We start from the raw sequence: 15,529 nt of genomic DNA, 5'->3' as shown, positions 1-15,529 counted from the left end.
ATGCTTTTTGTTTAATTTTTTTTTCCTTTTATTTATTTATTTTTTTTTACTAAAACCTCACCATTGTTGATGTCCCCAGCCATTGCACATTATATCCTTGTTCCTAAGTAACAGATTCTGTTTGTCCTCTTCAGGTTGCTCCTTTGTGTTGCTGTTTTTTTGTTGCGGTTGTTTCCGTGGTTTTCAAGAGATGACTGCATGTCCTCCTTCAACTTGTCATGGGATCCTTTTGTGTTTAGTGTTTTTTCTTTTTTCAAAAAGGAGGGAGGGGGTCATCATTGTAAAGGCTAACTACACCAGATTGGAAGATTCCAAATAATACCAAGATTCTCCTGGTTTCCTTTGTTGTTCTGTCGGGGCAAGAGGGTCGGAGGGCATTTTCAGATGGATTTTTTTCCTGTTTTACGATTCCAGATTGTAGCGATGGGATTTTAATTGCTTGTTGGCAGGCAGGTTTTGTCAGAGGAACCAAGACTGTTGAGGGAAAATGAGAAAAGAGTCAGGTTTCAGCAGAAACACAATGGAAAACACCACTGAGGTCGTATGATCAAGTCTGGACATAGAACAGATTGAATGTCAAATCAGCTTGTCAGCCACTAGATGTCACACTTGTCTTGGTCTGGCCTGGTTGGCCTCTCTCTCCCCACCCTGTCCCTGTCCTCCTATAGGGGTCTGGAGAGCTTGAAACTTCTTGGCTCAACAGCATTATCATCGTTACAGTCTACCTGCTATCCAGAACCATTTTACTAGCTACAGGTTGAATAACGTTCTCATGAGTCAGTATACAAACTGTCATGACGTCGTGAATATACAACCCTCAAGTGATAAAATGGACAGACTGACACAGACTGGCATGCTATTTATTGTTTAGGGGCAAAGTTTTAAAAGCACAAAGATACTCAGTATCATGACAGAGCTTTCACACCAGTGCAGAACACCCCTTTCAGTCTGTGTTTGTCAAGGCTGGCAGTGTCTGGCAGCCTTAGTGTGAGAGGTAGCTGGCGTGCCCTGCCTGAAGATTAGGTTTCTCCAGCCCAGCGTGTAAAAGCGAGTAGAAGTGGGTCGCCGCCTCTGATCTGAGCTTGAGAGAACATTCTGGAAGTCAAGTCTTGGAAACACTTTGCCCCCGGGGGAGCGGCTTTTGTTTTGGTTGACTCTTGCAGGTCAAACAAACACCCCCCCCCCACAACACCCCCCACCCCCCGCCCCCAAACACCCTCCTTCCTTGTGCTCTGGGGTAACAGCTAGGTCCAGTAACTCCCCCCCGTGCGCCACTCCTCCCTCTCTCGACTCTATCGCTCCCTGTGTAATCCTTGGCAGTAGTGAGCACCCTCTTTCTTAGCCCACCCCCACCACTTTGAAACCACCCCCCCAAGCTCACCCCCGCTCAAGTTCAAGTTCAACTGGCTATGACATCATGTCTGGTTGCTGTGGGCAACCAGACAGTCAGGACGTGACTTCTCAGTTTGCGGGCCCGTGCTGAAACTCTCACCCTCTCTCCTCTTTTGCATTGCCTTCTACCCTGTCTTTCCCGGGACAGGGTGCTGTAGACCTCTCGCTTCGCCACCAGGGAGCTCCTCGCACCCACTTTTCAACTTCAGATGTAAAATACCCGAGCTCCCTCAGGATGACTTTTACACTGGACTTTTGTGCATAGATATGTACTTTCCTGAGGAATGCGCCTGATTTAGACATTGTCTACAAGTGACTTCTATATGCTGGTGTGTCAAAAAGCAGCAAGCTTAGTTTATATTAAAATCATTTGGACACTGGCCTTGAGGGAGAGCATGAGTTAATGATGGATGAGTATCGGTGAGAAGAAATGAAAGAACAAAATGGAGAACAGTGGAAGTGACGTCTGACCTCTAAAAAAGAAACAAAAAGCAGAAAGGGAAGACATACCCAAGATGAGGGGAACAGCAGAGAAAGGAATAATGAGGTTGACTGAAAAAAGTCAGAGAAAGATTAAGCAACTGATTGATAGAGAGAGAGAGTGAAAGTGTTGGAGTTGGAGCTGCAGCTGAAGACAGCGACAGCACCTTGCTGTAGAGCTTCAGATGGCTGCCATGTGTTGTGGAGCAGGCTGGCTGGGAGCAGGCCTGGGGCGGGTGTGGTTTACACAGTAATGAGTAAAGTGCAGCGGGTAATGGAGGAGGCTCAGTGTGGTGGCTGCCCACTCGCAACGCTGAAATCAACCTCCACTGCTCCACTCCCACCGAGAATGCCTCAGCCCTCTCAGGCCTGCTCCAGATGGGCCAGATAAACATACTGTAATGCTTAGTGTATACAGGAGAGGAAGCAAGAGGAAGAAGGAGAGAGAAGCAACAGAGATACCACACTAGAACACAGATTATGGAAATTAAGTGTTGGGATAGTTTTAAAAGCATTCTTGTCTTTGGAATCTACAATACAAGTTGTTCATTGGCACTCTGCTGTATAAATTTGCCTGCCAAACTACTGCAGATCAGAAGTGTAGATTAGAGTACATCAGAGGGAATGTTTTCAATTCAGCAGATTGTAAACAATCTTATGGTGAGAGAAAAAGGCTCCAGTATTATTGTATTCACCTGTGTCTGCTGGGGGATGTTTAGAAAGTTGTTGTCCCGTGATCCGATGCTGACAAACCTGTTGGGAGCTGTGGGGCCTGGCGTGGAGTATGCTAGAAATAGAGAGAGAAGACAAAATAAATCAATAACCTGAATAAGTCTCAACAAACGCTTACAGGAGGAAGAACTCTATTTCAATAACACAATTCATAGTTCAAGATTTATGAAATTATATAATCACTGCCTGAACAGATAGTTCTAACAAGCTTCAGTCATTGCCTTTAACTGATGAAAGGTAGACATCTGTTGGATTTTCTAAAAGGAAGTTTTCTGCTATGATAAGTTCCTTCTTTGGTTTTGTTTCTGTTCCTGCAACTGACTATCAATACTGTATATATCAAAATGAGAGTGTATTTATCATGTTTACAACCATGTGTGATTTCTATATCACAGCAGAAAGAAAAAGACTCAGTAGGCAAGTGCTGAAGGTCAAATTTAGGGCAGTTTGAAGCTGATGGACTCAAACAAATGGCTAATTTACAGGGAAGTTCTCAGATAAGTAAAAGAGGCAAATATTCAACAGAGATTGAATAACAGCGACCATGTTGAGCCAGCTAGCTTGATTGCTAGCCTTATCTAATAGTCAAAAAGACAAGGAAATGTATTTTGTTTGAGCTGCACAATACTACCCAACTCTTGCCAAATTGTGTCAGTTAGCTAACGTAAAGGTCATTTTCACTGGGTGAAGCCAGAATATTTGCCTCACAGAACCGAAATTTTGTCCAACTTATGCAAGTTATACAAAGGTACATCTCACTGAACGTCCAGAAGCTAAGAGTCCAATTAGTGAACTGACAAATGATACAAACAGAAAGACTCTATATACATGGGTCAATGTCATTCACCATTGGTTTGTTGGTAGAGAGACTCCCCATTTCTGAGAAACACTGCATCACCCTCAGTTAACAAAGAGAAATGGCTAACACTTTACTGTAGGGTACTGTTCATAAGGCTACATGACATTTATATAAGCTTGTCATGGCATAAGCCCACATAAATGTTTCTTAATGCTTATTCGAATAGGTGTCATTCCCTACAAAGGTCACATTTGCCAATTTTGATCAAAGTTTGCTAAAGCAGCCTTTATAACAGATGACACCTATTAGAATAAGCATTTACAAAGCTTTATGTAGGGTTATGTCAGTTGTCATGGCAAGCTGACGTAGGTCCCATGTAGCCTTGTAAACAGTGCTCTAAAGTGTATCCAAGAAATGCTGAATTAAATCAATTTAAAAATGAGGTGGATGATGCATGTGCACCAAAGATATTCAGAGGGATGCACCTTTAGGACTGCAGAAAGGTTTGATGATATTAGCAGGATTGAATGTATGTATCTACATGTTTATGAATAAGAAGTTGTTAGCATTTTTTAAAGGGTCAGTTAGACGTAAACAGATGAAAGACTTTAAGACACTGACAATAACAAAACTAGATTTGAAATTAAATGAACAAAGATTAGAAACGCAAAACAAAACATAAATAAGACAAAAGTGCTCCGTCCAGTGCCCCCTCTGTGGTGGGTTTTAAACTTGATGCCAATACCATCTTGCCCCATACACCTGCTCCTTTTTTAACAGCCCCATAGTACTGATCAAAGACCAGTTGCTCTTTTTGTACAAATTAAAAGCAGCACAGGTCTAAGCAAATCACCAATGATAAGCATATCACCACTGATCTTGGATCAGCACTGGAGTTGGCTGATCACATCTCCTCATTCTCAACACAGCAAGCTAACCTGCAGCTAAAACTTAATCAAACGGAACTCAAAGCAAGCCAACGTAAAAGTCAAAAGTACAATACATGGGTTTCATTGGTGTCACCAGTCTGAACTGGGTTTGTTATGGGTAGGCAAATGAAGAATGTGATTAGAGTCCACATTAACTGCCCTAAATTTGTACCCTTCATTGAATATACTACTGGCTGTTCACCACAAAGTAAACTGAAAGCAAAGACTGTTATTAACTGCGTCTTGTGGATAAAAAAGGGGTGCCCAAATAGCTGCTACAACAGGGTTGCACTGGGCCTACTACACTGAGAAAGAAATATCCAAAGACAGAATCGGTAGAGTATTTCCATAGTAATTTTGAATTTAACCACTAGCCTGGACTAATTCTAGCCACTAGGGGCGCCTATTCTGGTAACAAGACCTAGAGGGGGGTGGTGCAGCTTTTTATTCCAAACCCTAGCAGCTAGCAACACTGAGCTAATTATAACCCTTAAGGAAGGCTAGAGCATGGAATGCTAGCTTAAGAGATGTCAACTAGATGAGAAGGGCCACAAGAAGATTGGAAATAAACAGAGAGGTAGTGCTTGGGGCGACCTTGAGGCTTCTGATAGGACAGGTGAGGCCCAGTTGTGGCCAGTGGGGGTCACTGATTGGATGGTGAAAGCCCAGTTTGGTCTTTTTGGTGAGATGGGCAGGGAGGGGGGGTCACTTACACGGAGATGCGGGCGAGGTGAGTCCGCCATCGAGGGGCGTGCTGCTGGGTTTAGAGTCGGGCATGGGGAGGGGCACTGGACGCGCCACAGGGGGGGGCGGAGGCAGTAAGAAGGAGCCGGGCATTTTGCTCTGGCCGCTCCCGTTAGGCTGCAGATGACACAGACAGGGTCAGGAGTGCGGACGCCGCCCGACACCCCGGCAAACGGCAAGACGACGTTGGCTCGCTCCAAGAAAGAAAATGTGGGAGGTGGGGGAGGCGTGGCTGAAAGTGGTGGGGTGTTGAAGGGGGGAAATAACCAAAAAGATGGCGAATGTGCATTGGCTTTGGTTATGAAGGCTTGTATGTGCGTGTATATGTGTTTGTGTGTGTGTCTAAATCATAGATTCACCACAGGCACAGAGACTGGAGCCGTGAAGGAGCTGGACAAAATCAAGATGGAGGGCTTTTAAACGATGGTGGAACACAAAACAGAGGGGCACACGGATGGTCCACAGTAATGAGATCAACTGAAAAGGGCAAAAACGAAGCAGCCACCTCCACAACATCCAAACCGATGGCAAAAGCAGAACAGAAGGAAGAATGTGTACTGCACTGAAAATGTGTGAAGGCTGCTGCTGGTTGTGGTGCAGATGAGGTTTTATTGAAGAGGTGGACAGAGAAGCAAGAGAAGGGGGAAAAAAACTTCAAAGTGCTGATAAGAGCACATGGTAGATAACGACAAAACCATCAGTCTTAAACACAAAGCCTTGTCTTTTCATCTCAGCTTGCATGTACTCAGACAAAAAACCCACAGACTTATTCAGTGTTCATGAGAAGACAAGACAGAAACCTCTTGAAAACTTCGTTATTAAACGACTGACCTTGTCATTTCTCAACAATGAAATGGCCTTTCATCAGGCATAAACAAACTATGATATATGAAGGAGGCAATTATGGTTTGAAAGATGTGTGAGGTATGCAAATTCAATGCCTTTTGAAATATACTATTAATACAAAACTGATATTTTAATAGGACAAAACATCCTGATGATCATCAACATGGAATAATGACTTGCTATAACATGTTTGCAGGAAAGGAGTGGGGAATCTGCATTCCAATATATAGTTTGAAAGAAATGCAATTTAAACAAAAACAAAAACAAGCTGAAAAATCTCTGCATTGCAGGAATTCATGTATGTCAATTAATATCGGAGTGTAGGCTCCTAGCTCTTACGGAGCAGCCTTTATGTACAAGGGTTAGTCATTTTCATTTGCAAACTTCTTGCCAAGTTAATTAACTACTTGCTTGCAGTGGTTGTATATGCACGTTTGACTTTCAATGTTTAACAATCTCAAGCATTCTGCCTCAATGTTCGGTTAAATTTCCTCATAGTTTTCTTCTGCTTTCCTCTCATTTAACGATCAAGCCCTTCATGAACTGAATCATGTGAACTCACAGAAGGGAAGCTGCAAACCGTGGAGCTGAAAACTCCAGCTATTTATGCTGTAATGTCCACGAATTCAACTTAAGTTCTCCTGTGTTTGAAACCCTAATTTACTACTGGTCCTCGTTTTTTTATATTAGCAGCAAATTTTAGAAGAATGAAACAGCTGTTTGCAGTGTTGATAAAGTGTAGGTGCCCTCTGGCCTTATGTTCTGGTGTATGGCAGCTTTATTGGGGCTTACCTGGCCGCCAGCCTGGCCCGATCCGTCAGCACACACAAACTGCACAAACTCCTTGAGGGGGTCCTGCCCAGGGTGGTGGTGGTAGCGGATGGTGGGATGGGTGAAGTACGGGCTGGACTGCTGGATGATGGAGGGAGAGGGAAAGTGCAGAGAGGAGGCTGAGGCCCGGGGGCTCCCTGCAGAGAGTGAAGGACAGACAGAAAGGTAAGCATTAGACACACAAGTAAATTCAGAATAGCTGAAATGGAAGTGAAAAGCCTCTCTGCACAGAGGCATAAGTTATAGAAACTTTTTCCTTAATGACTGCAAACAAATGGATACACTAAGGGCTTTAGTATGTGAATATGTGAGAAAGCAACAAGAGCAACGTGAGCTAAAGTAGCATGAGACAAATCCAATGGAGTGTTACTATATGTGCACACATACACAAAAATAAACACACATACACACACAAGTTCTACATGTGATACAGGTACTGACAGCTGGCCTCCCTACATTGTTTCAGTATCTAAATGTTATGCAGTTATGCTACCATGGGCAGCATAATCTTTTGTCATTTGAATTTCCTGCAGCTGGGCTGTCACAAATTGTACAACTTGAGTCTGACTTCCAGTGCTGGATTTTGTTTTCACTGGTAGGTTTGGCAATTGGGTCACACTGACAGCTTAACTAACTACCAGTGATTACAAAATCTGGAACCGGTGTTGAAGACCTCTGCCTTAAAATATAAATAATACAAATAGTAGAAAAAATAGTTCAGTAAGAAAATCTAACTGCCACACCTTTTCCGTAACTCAAATATAGTCAAACAGCCAAGACATGTTTGGTGTCTGATAAAAAGAATGGATTAAATTCACACTTCAACAAGGCTCCTATTACTGTTTTCAGCCATGTGGTGTACCTTTGTCCATTTTTACAGGTAAAAGCATGTCAAAGTAAATCTATTTGAGATTATTCAACAACTCAACACAATTTAAGACGTGATGATTTAAGCATGATGCTGATTTAGGCATAATGCTAATTTAACGTCAGACCGAGTATAACTCATCACTTGTTAGTCTCGCAGCTCCAGTGTAAAACTAAAAAAAAAAACAACTTCGGAAATCTTTATGCCTTAAGGCCTTTGGAGGAAAAATTTTGGGTAAATACGATTTTTCGTTGAACTACTTCTCTCTTTTGAGGCGAGTGGAAGAGAGCATGGGCTAACCCATGCTATTTCTTTCTTTATTTTAACACTGGGTCTCCCTTCATCTTGATTGGTATGGGGGGTGAACCCTCACCCTCATCTCCTGCCGTGCCAGCCTCCTTTCCCCCGGCCCAGCAGGCCCTCCAGCTGCCTGGGCAAGGCTGCCAAGCGCCCCCGCTCACCCAGACGAGGGCACCTCACTCACAGCCAAAGCCTCGCACCCTCCCCGGCTCCCCCACACAACAGTCTGCTCCTCTTCCCTTCTCTTGCCCGCCTTTCTTTCTCCCTCCTTTTAATCCCATTAGGGACTGGGCAGAGGCCAGGCGCGCTGGTGAGGGCACAGAGGCGCCACACGCTGCAGACCCTCCGGAGCAGGGCAACAATAGCCCCAAACACAATCAGGGAACACAAAAACAACGCGTGGCCGTGGTACAAAGAGGGAATACGACATAAGGCCCGAACCGGATCCAGCCACATATCACGGCATGCGAGAAATGAACCGGATCGGAGGCCATGAGGAGATGAACACAGCCAAGACGATTCAGATAGACAGCAGACTAACACTTTTTAGTGCAGTCTCACCACAGCCGCTCAGCCAGTTTTGGACTGGTGCAGTGGTTTAAAAAGCATTTAGGTTTCTTTTATTTTTGGTCTGTAAAATAAAAAAAAAAACTGAATACACTTTTTTGTGTCTGTTGGTATGACAGCTCATTGGTAAGGAGTGAAAAAAGCTGCTGCTTCCCTGCACATAAATGCAGCTGCAAATTAGGTTAAAGTTCTTGGCTACATGGAGAAAAATGTACTTAACTATTGTAATAGAAGTATTATTTACTATAATGTATGTCTAAAAATTATACTTTTTCTGGATGCCTGAGAAAACCATAAAAGAGATTTGGCACATTGTGTTTTGATACTTCCTTTGTTTTGGTAGTAATCTTAAATTTCACAGCAATGGCACAAGCCCCAGTATTCTGTATGTAGGGGAGCTCTGACACCAGTGAGCATTTTTCATTCCTTTAGAATCATCCAGGTCTTCTACGGTAAACGGTCCTCTTGCTTGTCTTTCAGTGTAGTTTTGAGTTGGTGCTTGTATTTGGTAAGTGTTTGTTGGATTAAGTGTTTAATGGTTTGGCTTGGCAAGTCGTTTTCCAGAAAATTCTTAATGCAACTGCCAAATCAAGATGTTGATTTAAAGGCTTGAAGTCATCTGAAACATACCAGCATTCCAGATTGGCCCGCTACAAAAGAATTCAGACTTCCTGTGGAGGGCATCATATCACTCGGAATTATATAAATAAAAAATAACAAAGACTTTAAAATCATTAACAAAGCTTTTCTTTTTTGAGAACCTCAAAGCAAACAGAAAGAGACCTGAATGAGTCCAAAAGTGTACAGTTGCACCCTGCAGACCAGAGAAAAACAGTCCACCGCCAAAAGCAGAAAGAACCCGACCACAGACAAACAGACAGACAGACAGACCAGTTTTTCATTTTAAAAATAAATAAATAAAAGGGACAGGAAGAGGGTGAGGGAAGAACCCAGAAGTAGATGAAGTAGAAGAGATCCCAAACACTGGAGCCCGAACCCAACTGGCTAGCGCAAAAGATGGCCTCAACCTCTTCCACCAAGCAAAAGGCGACCCAGCACTTTGTGTGAGGGCGTTTTTTTTTTTAAGGTAGGTGGGGGGTAGGGGGTGTGTGTGGGGGCTCTGAACTCTCACCTGGTCTCACTCCTGCCAGCATGGGCAGTGGGTGGTGGGTGAACGGCATGCGGGCAGACCTCGTCTGGCCGGACAGAGCGCTGAAATCGAATTTCCCCGGCTTCTTAAGAGAACCAGGCGACGAGAGTCCTGGCAAAAATGGGATCAACAGAATGGCAGAACAGAGATAGGAGGTTTTAATGAAACAGGCTCTGCGTTCGGATCTCGGCTTGATCTGTATGCTTTAGGAAAAAAATCACCTCAGTTGAAGCAGGAAAAGGATGGGAGAGGGAGGGAAGAGCTCTCTAGGCAGACTTTCAGCGGGGAAAAAATAGCTGGGGTTGGGGTTGTGGGGGGGAGGCCATGAAAAAAGGTCCCGTGAGACCCCATTTACTTTCATCTGTCTGTCTGTATGTCTGCCTGTCTCACTACTCCACAATGACACACGTACATACAAGCAAATACACACAGTCTCCTTTGAACAACCATAGGACGCACACATATGACTATGGATATGATGGGACATTGTTAACTTGCATTTTTACAACTTTGTCCTGCCCCCATTGTAGGGAACTGTAGTATCAACTAACTGCCATAAACCAACAATTCAGAGCAGTGCACAAATTATTTGAGAAAAACTAAGTAGGTTGGTGCAAAGTTGAGATATTTGTAATGAATTATCTAATTCTGAGCCTGCATTTTAAGTCACTAAGAGGATCCAGCAAGGTCATTTACATAGTGCGCCACTGTGTTGTTTCCACCCGATTTCATTTCTCCTGGAAATTTGTTCAAAGACAAACTTTAACCATTAAACGACGGGCGGTTTCAGAAGGCAAACCAGCAGTAAAGACCTAAAAGCAAACTACTGAGAGTAATTCACCAGCTCTCCAGCTATATGAACAAAATGAAACAGTCCTAGCCAACACGAAAAGGTCATCTGCGTAGTGCGTGTGCCACGTCAAGATAAAGGTGAAGAAAAAATTGTGGGCTGATATAAAGCACACACAGAATCCCTCCTCAACTCCTTCTAGAGCGAAATCGGACCCTTTTATAGGTCTTTATGGACTCAAGTCTCTGTTCTTGCGGAACGAGCTGTTCTCCGAGAGTGGCCCGAGCGCAGCTCAGCGCCAGACGAAAAGGAGGACAGGAGGGGAGCGAGGGATGTGTGAATAACGAGGGAGGAAGTGCGAGAAATGGAGGGAGAGAGCGGGCGACGGCATGCGCCCCTCGTATATAACGCCGCATTAAAGTGTCCTCCCGATTCTATAAACGTCGGCCCCAAAGCCACAGGGCCCAAGCTTCGGGCTGGTGAGCTATTCCAAAGTTTGGCAAAAACAAGCGGGCTAAGTATACACTGGGCTTACCAAGTGACCCAGAAACGTGGCCAAATGTGTCAGGGCTGAGGAAATAAAAAAAGGAGCCTGTTTTATGATCAAGGCTTCTTGTGGCTGGTTTTGAGGGAAATTATTTTGATATATGGTAATCCAAACACGCAATTTAAGGTTCTGGGGCTTGTGGCATGGCCAAAATGGTGGGCAGTTCTTTCTTAGACCTATGTGACTGAGTCACTTTACATTACTGTGAAATCAAAAGACAGCTTTGGCTGCTCTCCCTCTCGCTCTCTCTCCCCAGCTCTCTCTACATGTATGAGGCACTGGAGATTAGGAAGAAGCACAAACACGACCCAGAAGAACCATTAACAGGCAGCAGGTAAGATGAAGTAAACACATAAAATATAATGTGTTGACATATGACCTCTAGAGTTGGCACAATCTCACTATTTCTTTTCCAACACTAAAAGGTGGATCATCAGATCTACCTAAAAAATTACTTCATGTGGTAACAAGTAAATTAACTAGTTTTATTCAACCGAAATAAATACTTTGAATGACTGATTCTTTCAATCAATATTGTTTTTTAAATAGAATAAAAAACTAGTTCAATTGTTTGTTACCACATGAAGTAATTTTTTTAGATTAGATCTGACAAGCCACTTTTTATAGTGTACACTCAGACTGATATGTCTTGTTTAAACACTAATACTAAACTTTAAAAGCAGCTTTTTTTTTTAAAAAAAAAAAAGGCTGGTTTTTTAAGACTAATGCAAAAAATTCATGGCTATTTTTGCGGTCAATAACGTGATTTCTGAATGCTGTGTTGCATTTATTGGATATGCAGAGAATGCAATGTATCTGAAGTCTGAAATTCATTGAGTTTCTCATAAACTACCTTTTTGAATGTAAGCCACATATTAGTAGCATTTTATTATTGCTCTTACTAAGCAAATTAATAACAAGCTCCTACCGATTAACGATTAAAAGCTTTTACTTATCCGATCTATGTTCTGAATTAGCTCAGGCACTCACTCAATAACGGAAGCCATGTGCATCTTTTATACAGTCATAGAAAACATGGTAACACACAGAAAGCTCAGACACTACACACCAATAAGATTCACTCTGTACAATGTAGACATGCAAGCACCATAACTCCTCTGGCAGCAGATGTAAGTGAGTTTAACTGGCCATGAACAAATTCTCACGACGAATCAAGATGCTCTGTTTGATAGGGTTAACTGAAACACTTAAGATGTGCATCTAAAATTAGGCTATCAAGCTCAAACTACTCAAATACTCTACCACACCACCACACGACTAACATCACATCACACAATATGAGTATGTGCTATTTCAGGCTAGATTTGTTACAGGACTAGATAACATTAATTCTTTTTTCCATCTGATATATAATACAGCATTTTCAGCACATATCGGCCCAATACTGATACCTGGTATTGGGCCATTGCCATCTGTAATAGTCTCTATCACTGTCTACATCACTGTTTTCTTAAGCCTGCACTGAATGTTGTCGAATAACAACTCATGGCCCACATAGCGGATCAAAAAACTTTCACGGCCCACAAGAAGAGTTAACTTAGTCAATCAGTTGCAAACAAAATAAAACACAACTAAATTTATCTTGATTGTACAACGACTATAATATCAATATTATAAACATGAAAAAATGTATGAAAAATTTGTATTTGGAGTCTTTTATCCAATGTTTTGACTGAAAATATAAACATAACTAGCTAGCTATGACAGTTATGTCAGTCATACATTTTGCCAGACTGATCAATGAGCTGGATGACAATAAATAAACTTTATTGCTGTGATAAAATCTGGTTAAATGTCTACATACTTATTGAGAAAAAAATTGACTGCCAGAGGCCGCCTAGCAACCTCCAAGGCCACAGGTTGAAAACCTCTGTTGTAGAAGATTTTCAGTGTTCCACAATGTTTGAAACTGGAAGGCAGCATAAATGGAATAAAATCACCAGCACACAACTTATTATGCGGTGACAGAATTGGAAGCGCTCAGGAGAGTATGAGTAAAAGGGAGAGAGAGAGAGAGAGAGAGGGAGAGAGAGAGGGAGAGCAAGAGAGAGAGAGAGAAGTATGACATTATGTGTTATGGGATTAATGGCCTAAAATAGACACACAGTCAGACCCACAGACATTCACACAAATATGCACTCACACACACAAGGTCATGCTCCATTAGTGCATTTAAAATAAAGAGGATTTGGGATTTTTCAGACGTTAAAAGCCATAAAGCTGGCTGAGAAAGTTAGAGTTCAGCAATGACATGGACCGTCATATTTACACATGAGCTTCTGACTCATATTATGTATTTTTGTCTATGTAGCTGACCCACACAGGCATTAGATGAAGCACTATCCTAACTTTCTGCTCAACACTAGAAGTAACTATAAAGCGTATTCTCTAAAAACCTGCATTTTCCTGCATGTCAAAGAATCACGTACAACATGAGAGGAAAAACAAAAACATTCTGAGTGTGGATCATGTTTCAGAATGTAAAAACATGGCAATATTATTCCAGACACAGCAAATAATATAATGAAATAATTAAACTGCATCCATACAATTAGAAATTAGAGACTGTTGCCACGATGGTGATTTAATTAATCCTTTAACATATGCGTCTCCGTCAGTGGCCGGAAACAGACGCCAAAATAAAAGCCTTTGGAGTTAAAGCTAACAGAAGTTCCTATGATCTCCCTCTTCCTGTCTACGCATATGTGTGTGTGCGTGTGCGTGTCATTTGTTATTTCTCTTTCTCTGTCCAGTTCCTGGCACAATGCTGCAGCAGACTGGCAGCCAATCAAATGCTCCTCTGACCCTCCAGTCTCGCCACGCTAACAAGCTGGCCGGCACACAAACCTCGAGCTGTCGCACAACGGCACACGCAAAGCTGTGGATGCTCGTACAACGTTGCATTTCGGTTCTAAAAACACACACGCAGGGAAACGCTTGCAGGAAAAATAAGTCAAATAAGCAAATAAGCACAAACATTAAAGCACAATACGGTTCTACACTGTCCCCTCACCTTCACGCACACCGAGTCACTGCTTTCTCCTGCCATTCTAATTTATTCACTGCATGACTGCATTATTTACCAAATTAATAATAAATGGAACAATTTAACTGATATTAATAGGCCTAATCATAATGAGAGAACATTTATAGGTGACACCTGGGCACTAAAACACATTTTGGTTGTATCTGAGCAAATTTTACTGTTTAATACGAACAACCTACATATTTTGAGTCACGTGCAAAAGTTTGGGCACCCCGGTCAAATTGCAGGTTTTGTTGATTTTCTAAGTGAAAATAAGTGACAGCCTACAGACAACAAATTTCTGCACATTTTAATGCACAACTACTGTTCATTTGCTGAATCTAATATATTAAAAATGACATTTTATATTGTATGTTTTATGTTTTTAAAGTATGTTAAACTCTACAAATAAATGGCATATTTAAGTGTGTTTCACTTAGAAAATCAACAAAACATGCAACTTGAACAAGGTGTTTAACTTTTGCATATGACTGTGTTTCTGCTACAAATGAAAACATAAACTTTGTTTTGAGCATCATTTCTGAACAATTCAGCCAACGCAGAGTGAGCGCAAATGTTACAACTTATCCTATGGTTTAGATTAACTGTAACAGACTGAGGGACTAGTTTTAATGGCAGCTACAAAGTCTGGTAAACCAATCAATCGCTAAACCAAACACATAAAAATATTTTAATCGCAATAAATAGAAACAATATTATGATAAACACCCCAAAAGTGAACTTTTAATCACAAACCAGAACAGCAGATATCAGTATAATAAAACGTTCTTTACCTGACGTCTACGGTGTGTTTTTGATGAATCTGTTAAAAAAATATATAAATGTGGTGGGATATGGACTTTTCATATTGTTTGCTTTAGAAGACATAACGTTAAAACTAACCCCACGATGTTGAGGCTGAACTTTAGCCTGATTTTCTCTCTCTGTGAGTTATTTACATGCTACAAAATGCTACTGTATTACCACAAAGTAGCCACAAAGAGGAAGATTATAATAATACTCGTGTGAATTATGTGACTTATACACACGACTCAGTAATTTTTATCACTTAGGATGAAAAAAGTTACTTTTATCGCACAAAAAAGTCATCAGGGTCAAAGTCTGAAAAAATATCTGTCCAATTGCTATCAATATTTGCATATGCTATGGGAATCCTAGAAGATGAACAAAGGCACATTCAACTTGAACCTGATTAACAACATTAAATAACCATGTTACACTTTACCCTGTATTAGGTTGTGCGCCACACTCCTCAACAGCACTGTTCAGTTTAGAATTGCTCTTCAAAAGTTTGGATTTTTTTTTTGATAATAACAAAAAGTTGCAGATGTATAAACAATTCTGAAATGGTGGTCATGTGCAGTTTTATATGTTTCAAACAATTAACAAGACACTACGAGGCTGTAAATAAAAATGAAGAAATTTTGGATCTGATGACAGAAATAGATCAGAATGATGAACTGATCAGAATAATGAACTGCAGAAGA

General features: G+C 41.7%; 1 protein-coding gene across 14 annotated transcripts in view; it reads right to left on the bottom strand.

The window, feature by feature from the left end:
* Positions 1-248: 248 nt before the first annotated feature.
* nfixb (nuclear factor I/Xb) overlaps positions 249-15,529 on the bottom strand; it is a 163,834-nt gene continuing 148,553 nt past the window's right edge. For 9 of the 14 annotated variants that reach the window (XM_036589735.1, XM_036589730.1, XM_036589737.1 and 6 more), the window contains 4 exons: positions 9,621-9,749; positions 6,715-6,890; positions 2,568-2,659; positions 249-474 (listed from right to left, as the gene is read on the bottom strand). In XM_036589735.1, the coding sequence (XP_036445628.1) occupies positions 2,588-2,659; positions 6,715-6,890; positions 9,621-9,749 (377 nt within the window). In that variant the 3' untranslated portion in view covers positions 249-474; positions 2,568-2,587. The remainder of the gene's footprint in view (positions 475-2,567; positions 2,660-6,714; positions 6,891-9,620; positions 9,750-15,529) is intronic. The other 5 variants (XM_036589742.1, XM_036589738.1, XM_036589743.1 and 2 more) reach the window with 1 other exon arrangement.

This window comes from Colossoma macropomum, unplaced genomic scaffold (assembly GCF_904425465.1).
Source record: "Colossoma macropomum unplaced genomic scaffold, Colossoma_macropomum, whole genome shotgun sequence".
Taxonomy (NCBI): domain Eukaryota; kingdom Metazoa; phylum Chordata; class Actinopteri; order Characiformes; family Serrasalmidae; genus Colossoma; species Colossoma macropomum.
The sequence above is the reverse complement of the archived record's forward strand: the minus strand, read 5'-3'. Positions and strand labels throughout refer to the sequence as shown.